The sequence below is a fragment of the Hoplias malabaricus genome, chromosome 2, assembly GCF_029633855.1.
Source record: "Hoplias malabaricus isolate fHopMal1 chromosome 2, fHopMal1.hap1, whole genome shotgun sequence".
In the NCBI taxonomy this organism is placed as follows: domain Eukaryota; kingdom Metazoa; phylum Chordata; class Actinopteri; order Characiformes; family Erythrinidae; genus Hoplias; species Hoplias malabaricus.
This window is the reverse complement of record NC_089801.1, coordinates 67,956,405-67,977,817: the sequence shown is the minus strand read 5'-3', so window position 1 is coordinate 67,977,817 and position 21,413 is coordinate 67,956,405. Positions and strand designations below refer to the sequence as shown.

The 21,413-nt window shown below is 42.5% G+C and overlaps 1 protein-coding gene across 3 annotated transcripts in view; it reads left to right on the top strand.

The window, feature by feature from the left end:
• Positions 1-3,027: 3,027 nt before the first annotated feature.
• Positions 3,028-21,413, top strand: part of mcf2la (mcf.2 cell line derived transforming sequence-like a) — a 79,580-nt gene continuing 61,194 nt past the window's right edge. The window contains exon 1 of one of the 3 annotated variants that reach the window (XM_066661153.1): positions 3,028-3,146. In XM_066661153.1, the coding sequence (XP_066517250.1) occupies positions 3,068-3,146 (79 nt within the window). In that variant the 5' untranslated portion in view covers positions 3,028-3,067. Of the gene's footprint in view, positions 3,147-17,674; positions 17,737-21,413 lie in introns of those variants that run through there. The other 2 variants (XM_066661156.1, XM_066661155.1) reach the window with 2 other exon arrangements.

The window sequence follows — 21,413 nt, the reverse complement described above, 5'->3', positions numbered from 1 at the left end:
AGTGGGCGTGTCTAAGCACTGTGTGATGAAAGTTGTTTCCTATTGGTCAGTTCTCAGAGGATGGGTGGTTAAAAGCAACACTATGAGCTGTAGCTTCAATGTCATTGCCTCACTGGCCTGTAATAGGGAGAACAGAACCTCTATCATTTATATTCCAGGCTCTGCAGAAACTACATTGTGTAACTTCGGTACAATGTTGTCAAAATGAGCTACACTAGGGGGAGCCCCAGTAGCAAAAAAAATACCTAGTGTTCCGTTAACCAAATGTTAAACATAAATTAAGGATGATGCGGTAAAATGCCTTTGTAAAATAACTGCCAACTGGCGGCGCACTTTACAAAAATCACCAGAAGATGGAGACAACCCTTCACTGAGTGCAAAGACTGTTCAATGGCAGTAAGCATACAACTTCACAGTATTATGAGAACTAGTGATTCCCGGTGACTTACCCCACAACATGGACCTGTACATGGGCATTTAGCTTAAAAGCTAAGCACCAGCTATATGAAAGTGTCAAACAAATAAATACAGTGGAATTTAAGTTCCTAACTTGTGTTTATTGATAGTCAGAAAACATGTTATTTCTTACTAATTGAAGGAATAAGGTTTAAAAGACCGTTGCCCCCCAACGGTGTTCGGAAACTCTAATAGGCGTCTCGCCTGTGACGTAGATGGTGGACAACAACTCTAGAAGTTGCATTTAATTTAATGCAAAATGACGAAAAGGTTTGTTGTTTTTGGCTGCAATCATTCAATGTACAGTGGGACATCTGTGAACAAATGGCCCAAAGATCCCACAATATCCAGAAAATGTACTAAATTTGTCAACTTTAAACGGGCACTTTGGAAAGGACCCTCCGCTCACTCCGTTATCTGTAGCTCATTTCACTGGCGCTTTTCCAACACTATAGGCATGTAAGGACACCAACGAAAGGTGTTCAAGAGCCTCTGTAACATGGAGGTAAACAGGGTAAGGACACTCACTTCGCCTGTTTTAGTTGGTGTTAGTTAACGTTAGCTTGACTCGCTAAACTCGGTGGCTCAGATTATACTCGGCTACGTAGCTGCATTACGGAGGTTTATAGTGTCGGAGGAATTCGAGTTCGACTTCGATCACATTTACAAGAATAACGGTACCTCTAAATCTGAGTTTAGCTTATTGCTAGACTATTGTCATGAATAATGTTGGTTATTTAGCTATCAGCTAGATACTGTCATAACAGTCAGTCATCACGGTGTTTTACTGCGGCGTTGTCCACCAGTGACGTCACTGTTGCGTTCAAGAATTTCCGTAGCGAGCTCGGGTTTTTCCGTCAATTTAATACAATTGTCAGTTTTAAAGCAAATTAAGCTGCTATTTTCATTTTAATTCATACTTATATATGTCAGTAACTAAAATAATGTGAAATATTCATGGAGGTCCATTAAGTGGTGCTTGGCCTTTAATGTTTCCGGCTAACCGAGCAATCTGGCTACATAACAGCTGCTCCCCTTCAGGTGGAACGAGATTCCCAACAAGTCGTTGTACCTTTTACAGGCAAACGGAAAATTCGAATGCGAATCCAGAATGTTCCTGCTGCACCATTTAAAAGGAAACGGAAATTTCGAATGAAGTTGTAGCCAAAATGTGGCTTAACAGAAACTCAAACCAGGACAAGTACTGAAGGAGAACCTTTTTGCGTAAGTTTGTAGGCAGACTACAAGTTGTTGGTAAAAACATAATATATGCTTATTAAATTATTAATTATCCGCCTACACTTTAATGGTAAGTACCTGAGCTTATAAACTGAAGGCTAATATGCAGATCCGGTCACTCGTTTAACGGATTTAAAGTTTACGGGCTCATGGCGGGAGGCATAAAAACAAACCAAATGCGAAGTTATCCCCTGGAAGTCGATTAAGACGCACGTTCTCGCGGCAACATTAAAGCTGCTCATTTAATGTGAAACATATAATTCGAATAAGAAGCTGGAATGTAAATGCTGTTTTAGCCGGAAGCGAAGTGTGCGGTAAAACCTGAGCAATACGAGGCTAACTTAGATAATATTGCTGTTTTTTATCTGATTTTAAAAGTCCCACTCAGTCATTTATTCAATACAGTACAACTTCACTTTTTATTAAATCAGTAATAGAGATTAGTTTAATGGAAAAGTTAATTCCACGAAAAAATGAACCCTAATTCTTAAAAAGAAATCTATGTATATGCATTTATTCCACACCTCCATCTCCAACTACTCTTCCTTGACTCACTTGCAGCTCAAAAGCCCCACTGTATAAGATGATAGGATTGGTTCCTTAAATATATGATGTAAGAAACCCTGGTTGTCTGAATCTGCTCATTTGACGCGGTCTGGAACACTGCAGCTTCAAAGCAGAAATACTTGACCATGGCATTAACAGTTTGTTTCACTCAGGATGTGTCTTCTAGCTTATAAAGGACACCACATGGACATGTTTACAAGGTGAAAGTTCTATAAAAGAGTGGATACCAGGCAGTGTTTTTTGTGCATTTGTAGCTGTACTGAGATCAGCTCTTTGGGCGAAATGGTGACTGTGCATTAGAACTAGAAGTGGTCTGCATTAGCTTCCAGAGATAAGACCTGAATGATTGTGACACGTATAATTGCTTCCTGAGGAACACACACACACACACACACACACACAAAGATTAGATTATGGCTGTTTGAACATTCAAAACCAGAGCATGTATATATTTCCCCTCCACTGCTCTGGTCTTTGTGTCCTTCCCTGCACTCTGGCAGTCAGTTCGTATGAGCAATGGCTCTGCAGTGTTCGTGTGCGCCTGCCTGCGCATGATCCAAATGCCTGTGTGTGTTTGGTGACTTTGCAGAGTGTCTTGCTGAGGTGTGTGCATTTGCGCACTGACTCTGCCTGGCTTGTGTGTGTGTGTGTGTGTGTGTGTGTACTTGCATGTGGATGTGTGTCAGTGTTTCTGCCCCCTCGTCCCTGCCTTCTCTCTCTCTCTCTCTCTCTCTCTCTCTCTCTCTCTCACCAGTAGATTTAGCATCCTCTTGCTTCTCCTGCTACTTTACATCTCCAGATCACTATGCTCCTGTGGATGCAGATGAGCGAAATGGCACTGGAGGGGCTCCGGAGGAGGCTCGATGCTGTCTCACACTGCATTGGTAGGGGGAGCTGGAGTGTGTGGGTGTGTGTATGTTTGAATGACTTACCTTTATCATGTCATTGAGAAGGAGAGGGCTGTTACTGTATCTGTTTTGGTTTGTGTGCTGTGTAAGATATGAACACGAGCTGTTATTACGTTGTACAGTGTCATGTTAGCGCTGATTTTACCTCTGAGTAAGCATCTGTGGGTACTTGTATTTTACAGCATTCCTGCTACCTGAACCCAGCCAGGGGCACTTTCTGCTGCATTGTCACTCTGCACAGGATTGAGATATGATAATCTAATATATTTTTATTCTTTATTTTTGAAGTAGAAGAATTGATATGATGGTGTAGAAATGATCAAGCGTTGTTAAAAAGTAGTGATACTGTAAATAATGTCTGTTAGATTGACTCCAACTTATAATAGTCACTAAAAACACCTTTCACCTTTTAAATCTGCTCCAGTTTAACTTTATAGCCTCCTCTCCCACCCCCTTTGTTTGGGCAGACAGAGCTCCTGCTTGGTTAATTAAGCGCCTGCTTCTCTTCATTCATCACAAATACACTGACATTCATTATGCCATGTTAGTAAACGTATGTGTTTGAATGTAGCTGCCAACTAATAGAACACTCTGTGCGTCCTCATGTAAATCACTGTCTACATCCAGGTGATGCCTCCATCAATCTCACTTGATCACACATAGTATCAAGCATTCATTACCAATAGGGTGTTTTCTCCCATTTGTCCATTAAACTGCATTTTTCCCCAACACAATGATAAAGTCAGGCTTAAGGCTGTGTAACGATCAGAAATCTGTTCACGGTGGGTCCGGAGCCTACCCGGAATCATTGGGCGCAAGGCGGGAATACACCCTGGAGGGGGCGCCAGTCCTTCACAGGGCAACACACACACACAAACACTCATACATTCACTTAGCTGCCTGTAGGTACCAGCTAAAAACGCTCTAAAATACAGCCACACTCTCAAGGCAGTGCAAAGTAAGTAGAGTGTATACATCATTTCAGTGGGGAGGCTTTAACCATCAGTTTACTTCAACATAGAGACACAGATTGAAGATACTACACGATGCATGTTCTTTCCCCTAAACGATATGTCATTGTGTATAGAAATACAATATTAATTGTGTGTATCAGAATGTATTTTGTGACTTGAGCACTTTGATTACTTTTCAGTGTGCAATTACCCTAGAAATGATCTGAGTTTAGTGAATAAACTAATGCAGGTATGGTTCATGTGGCATTAATATCAATTTGAAAGAACATACACGGTGTTTAATGGTATTTCTACCAGGACATGACTGGAGTCCAAAAAGTTTTGTTTTGCACTTTAGCTTCAAAGCTACTGTCGCTAACGAGTAAAGGAATCTTTTTGACCACACATTGGCCTTTGTGCTTTGTTTGTACTGTATACAAACAAAATAAACACAGAAAACTTGACCGAAGTACTTGTACAATATTTAAATGTTAATGTGGTGGTTACTACTGTTTTTATGAGTGTGATGGAGATTTGTCATTTTCAAACCACAAAAGCAAGTGTGTGTTAATGACCTTGTAGCTTTAGTGCAGAATCTTAAGGTTAGGAAAATGATCTTTTCACAATCTAATCAAGGTCTTTCCTACTGAGTATGGTGCCTGAATCTGTTTAAAATTCCTCCCTTCTCTGTTCTGCAGAGGCAATCGATCAGGACCGTCTTTCTCTCATCTAATTAGCATGAACTGTGCGATAATCACGCCTCACTTTGACCTAATTTCACACTGCCGTGCTAGCAAAACATTTAGCGCGTCTGTTTTGAGGAAATCAAGTGTTGTTACCACTTCTAGGATCTAAAGCAAAGGTCTTGCAGGAAAGTAAGTAAAACATTTTCAACAAACACAACCCCAACCCACACACACTGTGAGAATTAGCAAAACTGAACACGTCCGCTGCTTCCTCCACAGCCCCACAGTTTACTGCAGGAATGAGGTCCTGTATATGGCCTCTCAAAAAAATAATAAAATAAGCAGAGCTCTGGTTCATTTTTTTTTTTTTTTTTTGGTAAATGAAATATCATAAATGAACTTTAAGGGGAAAATTACAAGAAAATTATATGGAACGGCAGCTAGAACTGGCTAAGAATATTATACGTTCACCAGTCTACTCTGCAGAAAAATGTAGTTGACTTGACCTTCTCAGTAAACGTCAAAGCCATGAACTTGGACCTGAGCTGTCTCTTATAGAATGAGAATGTCTCCAACATCCCTGCTGTCTGTTTCTTCTGTGAGTGTCTGGGTGGTATTTATAAGCGTCTTATGCATGTGAGGGTGTTTATTTCTGTCTAGCTACAGAGGTAGTGCAGTAGCACAGCTGTCAGGCCACAGTCACACACACTTACTCTCAGTCACCCAAAATGGGGCATGTATTTAAGAAGGGCACCAAGACATTATTCTCATTTACTGACAGCACTACACTACAGAATACTGTACATATCCAGAAACGTGTAGCCTATTACATTCTGAATGTATGTTATTTATTATTATTAAGCGTTGTAGCATTTGCTTTGCCATCCAGAAACGCTAAATACTAGTGCTACCTGGAGGTTGTGGGTTCAAGTCCCGCTCTGGGTGACTGTCTGTGAGGAGTGTGGTGTGTTCTCCCTGTGTCTGCATGGGTTTCCTCCGGGTTACTGTCTGTGAGGAGTGTGTGGTGTGTTCTCCCTGTGTCTGCGTGGGTTTCCTCCGGGTGACTGTCTGTGAGGAGTGTAGTGTGTTCTCTCTGTGTCTGCGTGGGTTTCCTCCGGGTGACTGTCTGTGAGGAGTGTAGTGTGTTCTCCCTGTGTTTGCGTGGGTTTCCTCCAGGTTACTGTCTGTGAGGAGTGTGGTGTGTTCTCCCTGTGTCTGCGTGGGTTTCCTCCGGGAGACTGCCTGTGAGGAGTGTGGTGTGTTCTCCCTGTGTCTGCGTGGATTTCCTCCGGGTGACTGTCTGTGAGGAGTGTGGTGTGTTCTTTGTGAGTCCTTTTGAGTCTGAGTAATGTGAATACTACATATGCATATTTATGTTGTATAGTAATGAACATTTGGTGTATTCAGTCTATATTTTTAGAAGGATGTCCTTTGTTACAGTGTGACAATGTTAATATCGCAATAAATATCGAGATTGATCAATATAGAAAACCTTATCGTGAAATCATTTTTGGCCGTATCGCCCAGCTCTATCATGTATACATTTACAGTGGTACCCCACCAAAAATAAAGAAATTGAACCATTACCTCATCTGCTGCAAACATACTCAAGTCTAGCACAGGCTCAGCAGACCCAATCTAGGAAAACCTCAGTGGATGCTTCTTGAAAGTTAGATTGCATAATATTGTGATTTCCTTCAAACCGGTGTGTCTCAGTGATGTAATATAATGTAGCAAAATATTACATAACGTTATAGACACAAAGTACTATTAAAGGCTAGATGTAGGCCAGAACACTGTCCCTTTTTGGCCATATCGTTACTGTATTGTAAGAGAGTGTGCGAGAGAGTCCTTGAAAGCTGCAGAGCCTCTGTGTCTACAGGGTGGGCCATTTATATGGATACACCTTAATAAAATGGGAATGTTTGGTGACGTTAACTTCCTGTTTGTGGCACATTAGTATATGGGAGGGGGAAAACTTTTCAAGATGGGTGGTGACCATGGTGGCCATTTTAAAGTCGGCCGTTTTAGATACAACTTTTATTATTTCAATGGGAAGAGGATCATGTGACACATCAAACTAATTGGGAATTTCACAAGAAAAACATTTGAACGTATACAAGTTTCTGAGCACTTTTAAAATGTGTTCAAAGTGCTGCCCATTGTGTTGGATTGTCAGTGCAACCCTCTTCTCCCACTCTTCACACACTGATAGCAACACCGCAGGAGAAATGCTAGCACAGGCTTCCAGTATTCCAGGTGCTGCACATCTTGATGGTATGGTGTGGTATATGAGGTACGAAGATAGTGGGGCCATTCTTCATCAATGGAAACCTCAAGGCCACTGGATATGCGAAATTGCTACATGATGGTGTGTTTTCCTCTTTATGCACTGAAGCTGGCACGTTCCCTGAGTTTTTCCAGCAAGATGGTGCACCACCACATTACGGGTGTCAGGTCCGAGCATTCCTAGATGAACAGTTTCCTGGAAAGTGGATTGGTCGTCGTGGGCCAGTTGAATGGACCCAAGGTCTCCCTTAGACCTGACCCCCTTAGACTTTTATCTTTGGGGCCATCTGAAGGCAATTGTCTATGCTGTGAAGATACAAGATGTGCAGCACCTGAAACTACAGATACTGGAAGCCTGTGCTAGCATTTCTCCTGCGGTGTTGCTATCAGTGTGTGAAGAGTGGGAGAAGAGGGTTGCATTGACAATCCACCACAATGGGCAGCACTTTGAACACATTTTATAAGTGGTCAGAAACTTGTAAATAACTCATGAAAGAATAACGTTATTCTTGTGAAATTCCCATTGAAAAAACAAAAGTTGGATCCAAAATGGCCGCCATGGTCACCACCCATCTTGAAAAGTTTTCCCCACTCCCATACACTAATGTGCCACAAACAGGAAGTTAATATCACCAACCATTCCCATTGTATTAAGGTGTATCCATATAAATGGCCCACCCTGTATATTGAATAACTGTGGAAAAAAGTGGGTGGGGGAGTGTGTGTGTGTGTGTGTGTGTGTATGCGAGAGAGGGAGATAAGGAGATGAAATCTGTAAATTAATTCATCAGGGAACACTCGGCATGCCTCATCTTGCGTCTCTCCTCTGATGTCACCTCAGATGTGTTAATGTATGGATGTGCGTGCACAAGCTTGAGGCTGAATGGAATGAAAAGGGAATCTTTCAGCACACATCCTCACATTCGGAAGAAGACGTCAGGTGTTATTAGTTTAGCTTTATTTTAATCGTGATGGTGGAGTTCTGGTGAGTTATTCATTCGACTCTCTGTTCTTATCATTCGTTCACCTGTTGAGTGTGAGGTTAGCATGTGACTGTATAACTCACAGTCCGTACAGGGCACCGAGAGGCCTACAGGCGCAGTCTGCACTAATCTGGCTTATCTCTCTCTCTCTCTGCTGCATACATGGTTAAGTCACCTGCATCTGTCTCCGTTTGTCTGCACTCCAGTAAATATTCAGTGAGCACTATACGGAAAAGTCGTCTTCAGAAATAAGAGGGATTTTAGCTCAGAAGTCGCTAATTAATAGAAAGTGCCTCTTTGTTTTTCAGCACTGTCTTTTTGTTGTGTGTATATCTTGTGTTTAATGTGATTAGGTCGAAAAACCCTGGACTTTTCCTTTCAATATCACAGTATTAACATCATCATCCATCACAACAGACTAGATATTTTTCATCCCACGCTCTCTTCCTCCCCACTGTGCCTTTACAAGCACGTTTGTTGATTTGTCCCCTAAGTGGCGCAACGAGAATGCTAAAGATTAGCGTGTGCATGTGCGTGCGCGTGCGCCGCTTGCTCGGCTGCTGCTGCTGTCAGTATAATTAGCTGAGCAGATGGGGATTTGTGCTAAAACGTCCCAGCAAATCACCCACCCTCTCTTCCTCTCCACAGCTCTGCGCCTCACTGCGAGCCAGAGTGTGTGTGTATGTGAGTGTGTGTGTGTGTGTGTGTGTCTGAGAAACAGCGTGAGAACCGGATCCCAGTCTCAACAAACAGTGTGAAGATGCTTCTCAACACAGAAAAACAGCCACTGGATCTTTCCAGCTTCCACCTTAAGGAAGGAGCAAAGTGAAGGGAAGACTGTGCTGCCCTGCAGTTTTATTTGGAATGGACTTCACTTGGGGTGGCATCTTTTGCCTTGCCTTGGACTTCTCAGTTCCCCCTCAAACAAAGGGAATCAAGTGAGGGGTATTCGGTTGGCCTTTACTTGAAATTTTCTTTTTCCTTTACAGACAAAAACCCAAAAACTCTGGGACAAATCTGATTGGACCACCTTGGGTTTGACGGCTTGCGTAACTTTGAAAATGTAAAGGAATAATGCTGAAATTCAGTTTGGAGCAGTTTGTTGTGCCTTCACTTGGACTATTCATTCACCCTTAACGAATAGATCATGGACATCTCTGCTGTTCTCCAGGGCTTGCTCCGTTTGGAACAGCTCACCTCACCCTGACTTGACTTGGAATACTCGTTAATTTACACGTTAACGGAAGTAAAGGGACGAGAATCACAGCATACTCTGGAGCTGGCTCACCAGGTGACAGCTGGGTTTGCCTTAACTGGGGCTGTTTACGTACCCTTAAAGAAAAGCAAAGGGAACCAAAAGTCTACAACAATTTAGCTTTACAGAGCTATCTTGAATTTGACCTTCCTGCTTAGACTTGAAGTGAAGAAACACACGGCTGTATTTCTGTTTGACACTATCAAATTGGGCCTGGTCCTGCCTTAACTTTGGCTACTTGTTTTTCCTGAAAGCAAAGCCAAGGGTAGTGTACAGTGCTACAACACTGGTCAAACTAACCCTGCGGAACAGAGAAACCCCAATGGACTCAACCTGGACCAGTTTGCTTTGCTGTGGATTACTTCTGCTACCAAGCGTGGACTCTTGGACACTTGCCCTTAAAACACCGCCTCTGGGAGAGCTCTGCTGCACTGTAACTGCATTTGGAACAAACTCAAACCTCGTCTCACCTTGACTTGGGACTATTCGCTTCTGGAGCCGCTTCGGTCGACAGTGTCGGTCTTGCCCCAGGTCTCTCTAGGTGCGGCCCGGCTGGTCTGGGCTGGGGTCGTCGTGTTCGTTTTGAAGTCTGTGAGTCAGCGGTACGAATGTCTCTACAGGAGCTGCTGCGGGAGGGACAGGAGGCTCATCAGCGGATCCTCAGCCGACTCTCGCAGCTCCTGAACAGCCTGTCGGTGACGCTGCTGCAGGGAGGGAGCTTCAGCACCTACAGCCGCAGGAGCTCCTGGAGGGATTGGAATGGTGAGGATATGTGTGCGGTCGTGTGATAGGACGTGTGTTTGCCTGGAAACAGAGACCATGTTGTTGTTGTTGTTGTTGAATTCAAAGCTGTTGTTGTCAAAAGAAAAAGCTCAGAGACGGCTGTAGGCAAAAGTATGTGCGTTTCTTGGGCTGTGGTGTGGCTTCAGGGAGTTGAAATGGTGGATGGCACGAGTCCAAATAGCAGGCTTTTAAATATGATCTTGTTAATAACGCTTGTTGGAAATGGAGAGAGTGAAGTTTGATAACGTATGAATGTGTTTGGGGATGAAAACAAGACGTCTATGCAAGGGATATTGGATATTAAAGGGTGAAGATGGTGTATGTGTATGGAAACTGATGGAGCGGTTGTTTCCTCGGGGGAAGGAGACTCAGCGGCTGTTTTTGAGTTTTGTGGAGAGCTGTTAGAGGCATAATGAAACTGCTGACCAACTTTTGCAATGCATTAGAGAGAGAGACTGATACTGATGGGATGCACTGGTGGTTACTGAGGTGTTTTATGTGGTTTTCCGATGTTGGTATCTGTTCCCCTACAACACTTTTCGGAATCAACACTGATTCGACTGTCATTTTGGTCATTGGCAGGTTTTAAAGATGTGTTTTTAGCAGGGAAATGCACACACACACACACATACAAATACATTTAAAGTGCTGCCTGTGTATTTAATGACCCAGTAAATGGTCTCAGTGCTAGGAGAAAACACACATGCACGTACAGAGGAAGAGAGAGAGCAGGAGCTGAACAAGCAGCTTTATTAATATAATGAATGGCCATCAGGGCTGTGTGTGGAGGACACACACACACACACACAACCAGAGGAAACAGACTTGGTATTGAAGGGACAGGGTCGGACACACTGTGATAGCAGTGAGTGAACCAACAAGCAGCTAAACAGAAACACTAACAGATGTCCGAGATCATTCTTAAACTGCGTGAGTGAACGTAAATCTCTTTCTATAAGCCTCTCTCTCTCTCTCTCTCTCTCTGTTATGATGTTTGATCCTCTGCAGCTCGTACTAATGCCTGTTTTCGCAGTCTTTTAATACAGTTGTACATTTAAATGCTTGCTGAACAACTGCATATTTACAATGTGCGTAGTCCAATGTGCATTTTTTTTGTTCCATACACAGTGCCATATCCATTCTGCTGCTTAATCCACTGGCAAAGGCTTTTACGTTGTTTAGTTCCCAAATGAACCATTTCCAACAGTGTATTTTATCTGGCAATTTGCTAATCTGCTTTAAACGTGTTTTATTTGTAATACCTTTGAGTTTGGTCCACTTGCTCAGTGCTATATGTTGGTCTCGTATGGGGTTTGGACATGGATTCTCCAGCAAGGAAAACGCTGTGGTGCTTTTCGATGTTATTCATTTGAATATCGTATATTTGTGTGTGGCATTCCTGAGCTATGATTCATTATTAATGGAGGCTGGCTCTGTGATGAATGAAAAGGGTTAAGTCAGGTTCAAAGTGTGACTGGTGCATGCGCACACACACACACACACACACGACCTTTGTATTCTGTGGTTACACTGATTGCCATACACACACTGAGTGATTGTGGATATCCCGTCAGAATATGAATCCAACGTTGGGTGTTTTATTTTACTGTTTCACGAAGCCTAGGAGAAAGCAGCACAAATGTGAACAGACCTCAGATAAAGGTAAACGCAAAGGTGCTCTCACATTTAGGCATTAATTAGACGTTTGTTGTACGTTTGAATACATGCAAAGCTTCTAGATTAATCTTAAACCTTGATCATACAGTGATAGAACTTGAAATGGATTGTAAGGGGTTTAATGATAAGATTTAGTTGATATTTAATGGATTATTTAAAAAAGGAACATAGGAAATAATAGAGTTCATTCTGAACAAATGAGTGAAGTGTCTTATTCCAAGTGAACCACAAGTCTGTTCCTGCCACTTGTGGCACGCTTAATGCCAGCAAAAGCACACACGGAACATACCCACTGTTTGTGAAACTTCATTCACAGTAATGGAAACTTTCCACAGTACAGACCTTGTTGCCACATGTTGCACCGGCTGAAATTCTTGCAGCATCCTGCTGAATAAATGCATTAAATTGTCTGCGTGGGTTTCCTCCGGGTGACTGTCTGTGAGGAGTGTGGTGTGTTCTCCCTGTGTCTGCGTGGGTTTCCTCCGGGTGACTGTCTGTGAGGAGTTTGGTGTGTTCTCCCTGTGTCTGCGTGGGTTTCCTCCGGGTGACTGTCTGTGAGGAGTGTGGTGTGTTCTCCCTGTGTCTGCGTGGGTTTCCTCCGGGTGACTGTCTGTGAGGAGTTTGGTGTGTTCTCCCTGTGTCTGCGTGGGTTTCCTCCGGGTGACTGTCTGTGAGGAGTGTGGTGTGTTCTCCCTGTGTCTGTAATATTAGCACATCCTTTATTGATTAAATAAAAAACTGTGAAAATCTGTTGAGAAAAAATGTGCCTCTTGGTAAAATGTGTGTAGACAAGGGAATCCGCTTCCTGCCATAGAACTTAATGCTGTACTTTAAGATTTAACTGTATGGGTATGAAGAAAAGAAATGAGACTGGACTGATATGAATCCGGTTTTTTAACTGGTGGACTTAAAGGTTTTTTTTTAGGTTAGGGGCTTGTTTCATTGAAATACTGGAAAAACTGGAATAAACTATGGAAATATTACCCTCAAGATTTATTTATTTATTATTAAAAAGAGAAAGAAAAGCAAGTCTCCTGAAATCTGTAAGCTGTAATATGGGCAAAGGGTGGACAAGTTAATACAGTCTGTTTAGTTTTAGTTGCAGCCAATTTTTTAAGGTTCCCTTAATGTCCTTGTTGTCTGTAAGTTCTATCAATGAAAAATGGTCTTTGAGTTTTACACAGTGCTGTAGACATTTATTTTGTCAGTTATAGTGTATAATATTAAGGTCCCTCTTGAGAAGAAATGTCAGATTTTACAGCTCATACACACACACACACACACACAGGGTGGCGCTTGTTTTATTTTGCCTTCTATTGTTAACTATACCTGAGCTCTGAGTGGGCGGAGCCTGGAGACCAAATGCATCGTAGCTGACTACCGCATTCACACCTTGCAGTATTTGAGGGTGTGTGTGTGTGACAGAAGTGTGAATGGAAAAAAGAGAGCGAGAGAGAGGAAATTCAAACAAGTGAGAAGAACAAGAGATGGAGAGGGAATAAAAGAGTGTTGGGAAGAGACGGGAAAATGAGAAGCAGAGTGAGGCAGGTCATGAAAGTGTGAGAGGTAGAAAGAGAAGGAAACGAGAGAGTGAGAGATGCTGGGAGAGATATGTGAGGTGTGTCTGCAGCCCATGGTAGAAGGTGGAGGACTGATGAAGATTTCTCTGGAGGAAATGGAAAGTTTCTACAGGTTTAATGTTTCCTGTGACTGGCTGCGCTGTGAGTTTGGGCAATTTCTTTTTAAATTTATTAAAAAGAATCCTCAGACAGAAATACTGAAGCTAGTCACGTCCTGTTAGCATAAACACCTTTTGAATGTAGACATTTGTCTGGGTTTAATGTGATTTTTATATTAAAATAGGCATTTGAAAGAGCTGTATTATTATTATTATTATTATTATTTTTTTTTTTTATATATATAACCTGGTTTTACCAGAATAATGTCCAGACAAGGTTCATCTTTTGTAACCGAGTCAGGCCAATTAGACACAACCAAGCACTGGGCTGTTTCATAAAAATGACCACAGATAAATGGCAGTCTGGAGCTCTACTTTTAAAGCAACAATATGTAATATTTTTACCTTAAAATCACAGCTTCAAAATCACTGATGAAGCTCCACTGACCTGTAATAGGGAGAATAGAGTCATTGCTACTCTGGGCTCAGCACAGCAGAAACTGCACTGTTTGGAGGAGGGTAGGAGCAAAAAAAACCCTCAAATTTTACATAGTGTTCCTTTAAGTTATTCAGCCACACCTTGGTTGTAAAATCAAAGCTAAGGCTTGCCTTCGCCCTGCTAAGTTGGTGCCATTTTTTGTGATTGTAGGAGGCTAACTAACATGGTGGAGTTAGTGGCTAATAACTGGAGTGACCAGTGGCTAGTTGGCAGTGTGTGATGCTCATACATTTGTTTTAAACTCTATATACAGTTCCTGCCTCTGTAGAGTGTGTAATGAAGACTTCTTTAATGATTAGAGCTTGGTCTGCGTGGGTTTCCTCCGGGTGACTGTCTGTGAGGAGTGTGGTGTGTTCTCCCTGTGTCTGTGTGGGTTTCCTCCGGGTGACTGTCTGTGAGGAGTGTAGTGTGTTCTCCCTGTGTCCGCGTGGGTTTCCTCCGGGTGACTGTCTGTGAGGAGTGTGGTGTTTTTGTGGTGTGATTAGAGCTTTTTGTACTTTCCAAAACTTCTAAAGGGCTGTGGATGAGTTGTTACTTGACATTAATTTATAAGAAAACACTGACAGAATTACAGAATAATTTGTAGATTATTTAAAAACAAAAAAGTAATATAATGGATAGTGATTTTTAAGAAATTTCTTTCAGAGCAGTCTGTGTTTTGTCCTGTTGTGCAGCTCTGCCTGGCCTTGCTTACCACTTGGTGTTTTCCAACCACTAGACTGTCACATGGAACCTCTGAGCTGCAAGCAAATGGGGCAAACCTGGAACGTAAACAAGTTTCCCGATTGTTCATCACTTGTGTCCCTCTAGCCAAGGGTAGCCCACTGTGGATCCATTACTGGGTGATACACTGTGTCGAGCAGCAGGAGTAAATATTTAGCAATTCCTACTAGTTAGGGGTATGTGTGTGTGGGGGGGTGGTTGTTATGCTTAGCTTGGTGTAGCATAGTCTTTCATTCCCAGTCTTTTGCATACCCACCAAGTAGCCTAAAAAAAGAAAGGACAAAGCTCCACTCTATAAACCTCCTGTCATCAAAAGCAGAAGGAGGATATACCGTAAGTCATTATTTGCCTAAGGTGTTTGTGCAGTAAGTCATCAGATCCACAAAATAGACACAGATAACTCTGTACTGTATGAGGCCAGAGATGACAGTAAAACCAGCTCTCCTAGTAAAATAGCATTTACATTGGGAGAAATGTGGATTCATAGTTTCCAAATATTTCCTTGAATCCACGTTCAGTGAAATGTTCCCATGCAATTTGCAAAACAAAGGTACGAGTCAAAGTTCAGAGATAACCATTGACCATAGAAATGAAAGCACTTGGCTTGTAGATGAAGTGGCTACACAAGGAAACCCAAGATGAAAGATATACAAGGCCTGGTGGTACTCGGACATAAGGTGGTCTTTCATTCTGGGTAATACAGGCTTGAAGAGACACAGAAGTCAAATGGAAATGTTTATGGAAAAATAAACATAACCCAGCAAACTGTTATCTGAATACAGTCAGCATATGAAACAGAGTAGTGAAGCCCCATTGTTGTCTATAAAACGGTCAAACAAAGTAACCACCTACAACACGGGCACTACTTTTTGTGACACTGTGACTGTATCTGAAACATTATGAATGCTATCTACAGATGCAGTATTCACAAAGAGGAAGGTGTTAATGTCTGAATCAAGTGTGCCTGCTACATCTACGCTGCTTGCTCAGGTATTTCCATTTGGCAGAGAGAGGCAATGCCTTTGACACGTGTAGAGTAACCCAGAAAACGTCCAGATATTACCCAGAGGAACTGTATTGTAACATGTTTTATTGGACAGTGCACAGACTTTTTCCTGCAAAGCGCTAGTACAAAGTCCTTATAAAGTGAGAGTGAGCAGATAATGTTCAGGAGAATTCCCTGTGAGCAAGGCATTGAGGTTGTTTCCTCCCGGTGACTGTGAGGAGTGTGGTGTGTTCTCACTGTGTCTGCGTGGGTTTCCTCCGGGTGCTCCGGTTTCCTCTCACTGTCCAAAAACACACGTTGGTAGGTGGATTGGCGACTCCAAGTGTCCGTAGGTGTGTGTGGGGGTGTGTCGCCCTGTGAAGGACTGGCGCCCCTTCCAGGGTGTGTTCCTGCCTTGCACCCAGTAAATCTGGGTAGGCTCCTTATAAAATGAGAGTGAGCACATGAGTAAATGGAGCAGATAATGTTCAGGAGAATTCCCTGTAAGAACGCATCTGACGCTGAAAACCTCTGTCTGTACGATACATGTGTGAAAGGACAACTCCAGAACTTTCCAGAACTAATATGTGAAAATGGTTCAAGTTTATTTACCTTCATCTATTGTTACTGACCAGCAGTAGCCATGACAGCCATGAGTCAGATGACAGATTGTTTCGTCTTATCTAGTTGTATCTAGTGAACGTTGACGTATTTGTATCTAACAATGTCACAACACGTTGCTGGCTTCAAAGTGTGTCCTAAACGCAGTTTGTTTTCAAGTACCTTCATGTCAAAATGTTGCCATCTAAGGCAACATTTGAAGACCGCATGGCGAGCAAGGCATTGAGGTTGTTTTAATTCAGACACTTTCAGGTTGTTTAATAACTTGGTGTGGTTTGAAGTGAGCGTGTGATTAATGGTGCAGTCCGCACAAGGCTTTCGTTACTTCTTGGCTGCGTTAGCCTCATAGTTCCCATGCAAACCTAAACAAACAGATTTTGAAGGCTGCAAAAACTCATTCTTCTTCATCTTACACACAACATACAGTCAACCACTGGTCAAACATGTCGACTTGTATCTCCTAATAGGCTGCTACTAGGTTCCGCATGTTCTTGTGTTCAGCCAGGACTCTAGCGTAGACGAGCAGTGGCTTTTGAAGTTGATTATCACAGGGGCAAGAAGTGTCCTCTCCCGGGGGAGCAGGGAGGCTGTAATAACAACCTGTGTGTGCATGTGTGTTCACTTATTAGCATGGGTTTCCTCCAGGTGACTGTCTGTGAGGATTGTGGTGTGTTCTCTCTGTGTCTGCGTGGGTTTCCTCCGGGTGCTCCGGTTTCCTCCCGCGGTCCAAAAACACACATTGGTAGGTGGATTGGCGACTCAAGTGTCCATAGGTGTGTGTGTGGGTGTGTCGCCCTGTGAGGGACTGGTGCCCCCTCCAGGATGTGTTCCTGCCTTGCATCCAGTAAATCCGGGTAGGCTCCAGACCCACCACAACCCTGAACTGGGTGTTTGCAGACAATGAATGAATGATTTTAATAACTTAGAACATACACCTATGTTCCTGTCTATATGCAAATGAACATAAATCCATAGGTTTTAATTTAGCCAATTGTTATGTTTGATACATTTGGTCTGATACATACCTGCACCACTCAGTCCATATTGAACCAGCTGAAACTTTCGAAAGTGTAATTTTCATCCAGGGACAGATGACTCTAATGTTGCTCAGTGCGGAGATCAGAATCTAGCTGAGTGAGTTTGTGTTATTTTATTATACTCACATTAGATGTTCCCTTTTTGTTTTTAATACTTGTTCCTGTTTTTTTTTCATCGTTCTTTTGGTTTTATTTAGCTGAATGCAGTTAAGTATTGGAGTGAGTGTACAGAATGCAGAAGTATTTGAGTGAGTGTACAGAGGACAGAGAAGGATCACTCAGTAGTTGTTCTGCTAGTGGAAGGGTGTCCCTGTGAGCACCACAGTGAACAACACAGAAAGCTGCTGGGACCCACTGTCTGGTTTTGTCATTTCTATCCAGATGCCGTTGGGATCGAGTGAGTTTTTCCAGCTTTGCATCTGCAAATGAATGGGGGGAAAAACAGTATTTAGTTTCATTGTTACGTTTAGATGGTCCCCTTGTGGACATTGTTGCTTGAAAAGAAGGTATAGTTTGTGGTGATACACTGTGGTTCAGAGGGTTGCAATCCGAAGATTTCAACAAGGAAGATTATTAGGACGTTGTATAAAGTACAGTTGAATTGATTGTTTTTGTTGTCATGCAGTATGCAGTGCTACTTTAAAGGCTACATCTTGAACAGATGCTTCCTCCACTAAGTAGTAGGCCCTAGATCCTGTTTTTTGTTTTCATATGTAAGAGACTAACATCGATGACTGTGACGGCGGTATTGTCAGCAGTGTCTGGATTATGTGAAAATATGCTGATGTGAGGGCTGCAAACTAATAATAATTCTCCAGGGATGTTTGCTGCTACTGTTTGCTCATAAGGTTCCCGGCCCATCCTGTAGACATTTTATCATGGGTGTGTGAATTTACCATCTGCACTGAGGTCCTGAGATCAGTTTTTATATTTCTTCACAAGAGAGAGAGAGATGACCTCTGATACTAAAGTTAGCTACCCACAGTTTGTAGAATAAAACAACATGGCCTGTTTTTTGTGATCAGCCAAAGCAATTAAGAATAGGACCCAGACTCCTTGTCTATGGCAAGAACAAAGTGTATTTTAAAAAACAAACAAACAAACTTAAAGCCAGTGTATCTGCTCCTCGCTCCTCACTGCTGGGCTCTGGCATTTAGAGTGAACAGAGGCTCATTCTGATTTAATGAACAGGAGCTGTGAAAGCTGTTGTTCTGACAACTGTACTTTGTTGATTGATTCTTGTGGTATTTTAATAAAAGACGCAAGTCACATTTTATTTAGACCCCACAGAACTGCCCAATTAAGTCCACTTTCCCTAACCCAAACTCTTAGAGCAATCACAGTAAATGTATACACAACGTTTTCTAGTTTAAAACCGCTTACCACAAAACATTTTTCTGCTGTAGTGCAATCTCACCCCATCTGCAGGCCTTGTACTCAGCGACTGAAAGCTTCACAGAGATGGCAGAGAGACGATAAAGTGGGTGTAGTGTCCAGAGTGCATCAGAACCCCTGGAGCATAGCAAAACGGCTAACGACCGAAGATAGCCATCGCTAGTGTGAGAGGACCTGCTTTGAATGGAGATGGAGACGCAGTTGTACTAACAGCTGACTGATGTTTCCAGAGTAGTGTGTCTGAAGCAGCAAGATGAAAGTTAGTGGGAAGGGAGAGGAAAAAAAGATGGAAGACAGGAGATAGACGAGGACTGCACCCAAGCACACCCTAAGGTAAACAGCTGAGGATGTCATGCAAGTCAAAGGAAATATCCAGTCTTATAAGTAGGACATGATATAATTACTTTTCTTTCATCAGATTTCTTATTAAATAAAGAATGTGTTTGAATAGGAAGTCACAGGAAGTGTGGTGTTTGTCTTAATTAGGAAAAAGGAAGTATTTAATGTAGCTTTGCTTGTAATGACTGACCCAGGGGATATTTTTGTTATGTTGTGTTTATGTAGATGTGTTGTCATGGCCGTGGTAGACGGTGTCCGGCTGTGGTTTGTCTCCTGAATTTCCTGAGGCCACTCTAAGGGTCCAGTGAGGTTATTGTCACACAGGTGTCTAAAGCATTCTTTTTCCACCCGAATTAACTGAGCCCCCTTTTCCTGTTTATTTGGAGGATCTAATAAGCAAAACAAGTGTGTGTGTGTGTATTGTGCGCACGCCTACTTCTGCAAAGCAGCTTCTGATGAAGCCCATTTGCATGAATGAACAATTCGAAAATGCCAGTTGACTTTTTACATTGGTTGAATATATCGCCATTAATTGATCTTGTTTTACATTAAAGCACATAGAACTTTTCATTCATTCATTATCTGTAACTGCTTATCCAGTTTAGGGTCACAGTGGGTCCGGAGCCTACCCAGACTCTCAGGCAGCAAGGCAGGGCACACTCTGGAGGGGGCGCCAGTCCTTCACAGGGCGACGCTCACACATGTACTCACACCTATGGACACTTTTGAGTCACCAAATACACCTACCAATGTGTGTTTTTGGACTGTGGGAGGAAACCGGAGCACCCGGAGGAAACCCACGCGGACACAGGGAGACCACACCACACTCCTCACAGACAGTCACCCGGAAGAAACCCACGCAGACACAGGGAGAACACACCACACTCCTTACAGACAGTCACCTGCAGCAGGACTCAAACCCACAACCTCCAGGTCCCTGGAGCTGTGTGACTGCGACACTATGTGCAGGCCACATAGTTATAAACTGGAATAAATAGTTCTGTTTTTCAAATAGCAATAACTGGGGAAAATATATTATTGAATTGTGATATGACATCACCAAATGTTTACAATCTTTTTATACACAACGCTAACATAAAGACCAACCTTAGTTTTGTAGTTTTTTGGGGTTTTTTTGAGTCTTTTATAAATACAATGTAGAGCATTTATTTATTTATTTATGACTTTTGGACACAACCTTTTATGTTCGAATGACACGACTATGTCTAAAATACCTCTTCGGTCCTGGTAATATGGATGATTGCCTCAGCTGGAACTGAATAATGGTCCATTAGCTCACTTTGGATCTTATACAAATAACGGCTTGTGAATGTGTAGGTCTGGTCTTCGCTTTGTTTGAGTGTGAGAGTCTCTTCTAGAGCCAATGTTTACGTGCTGTTAGGAGCGTGATGCTCTCCACCCAGGTCATTTGGAGAGGCATTTTATAGGGTGGAGAGGATGTGCCAACCATGTTGTGTGTTGATCTGAGCAGAATGTTTAGAAATATCTCAGCCAGTCTTGATCCTGCTGAATTTCGTGTTGCCTCATCACAGCTCTGTTCCTGTCATATGCTCAGCCATCTGTGTTTTTATCATTTCTCAGAAGCACAGTTGTGTGTTTGTAATCAAAAGTTGGCCTGATGTACATAATCCTGCAGCACAAGAGGAACTCCGCAGCGTTAGATAAACCAGCTTGTATGGTCTGTTCTCAGACCAGTTCTGAAGTCTCCCTGCCGCTGGTGAAATGATGAAGATATTAGTTGAGGAACTGACTGTAGATCAACATGGAAGACTCGCTGCAGCTGGGTATTCCAGGTCTGACAGGAAACGGACTATTACGTATGACCATTTCCTCTTTAGCAGACAATCACGCGCCCCAGCTTCATATCATGAGCCCAAAACTCATCCTCTCGTCACGTGGCACAGATTTTTAATAAAAAGAAAAACAACCCCAGGCTGTGTGTTTTCAGGTTGTTTTAAACCCACATGGATCTGACGAGACTGGGAAATTTAAGAAGGTTTTCAAAGGGTGTTTCATCATTGTATTTTCTCTAGATTTATAGCTGCTCACTTTTGATAAATCTTTGAATATGCAGCCAACATTTTATGACTTGCTGCACCAAAGGTTCTGGAAAGTAGATGGTTCCATTCTCTGTTTGGTTTACAATAGAGAAGCTTTCAAAAAAAAAAACCTTCTCCCTCATGCACAGACACACACAGTGCAGTACCTAGCATTCTTACTCATTCCTTAAAAAAAATGTCCACTGAAAGGCCAAGAACTCACAAGCTGAAACATACCCAAACATCTGATCACACTATAATATAATATATAGTTGGGCAT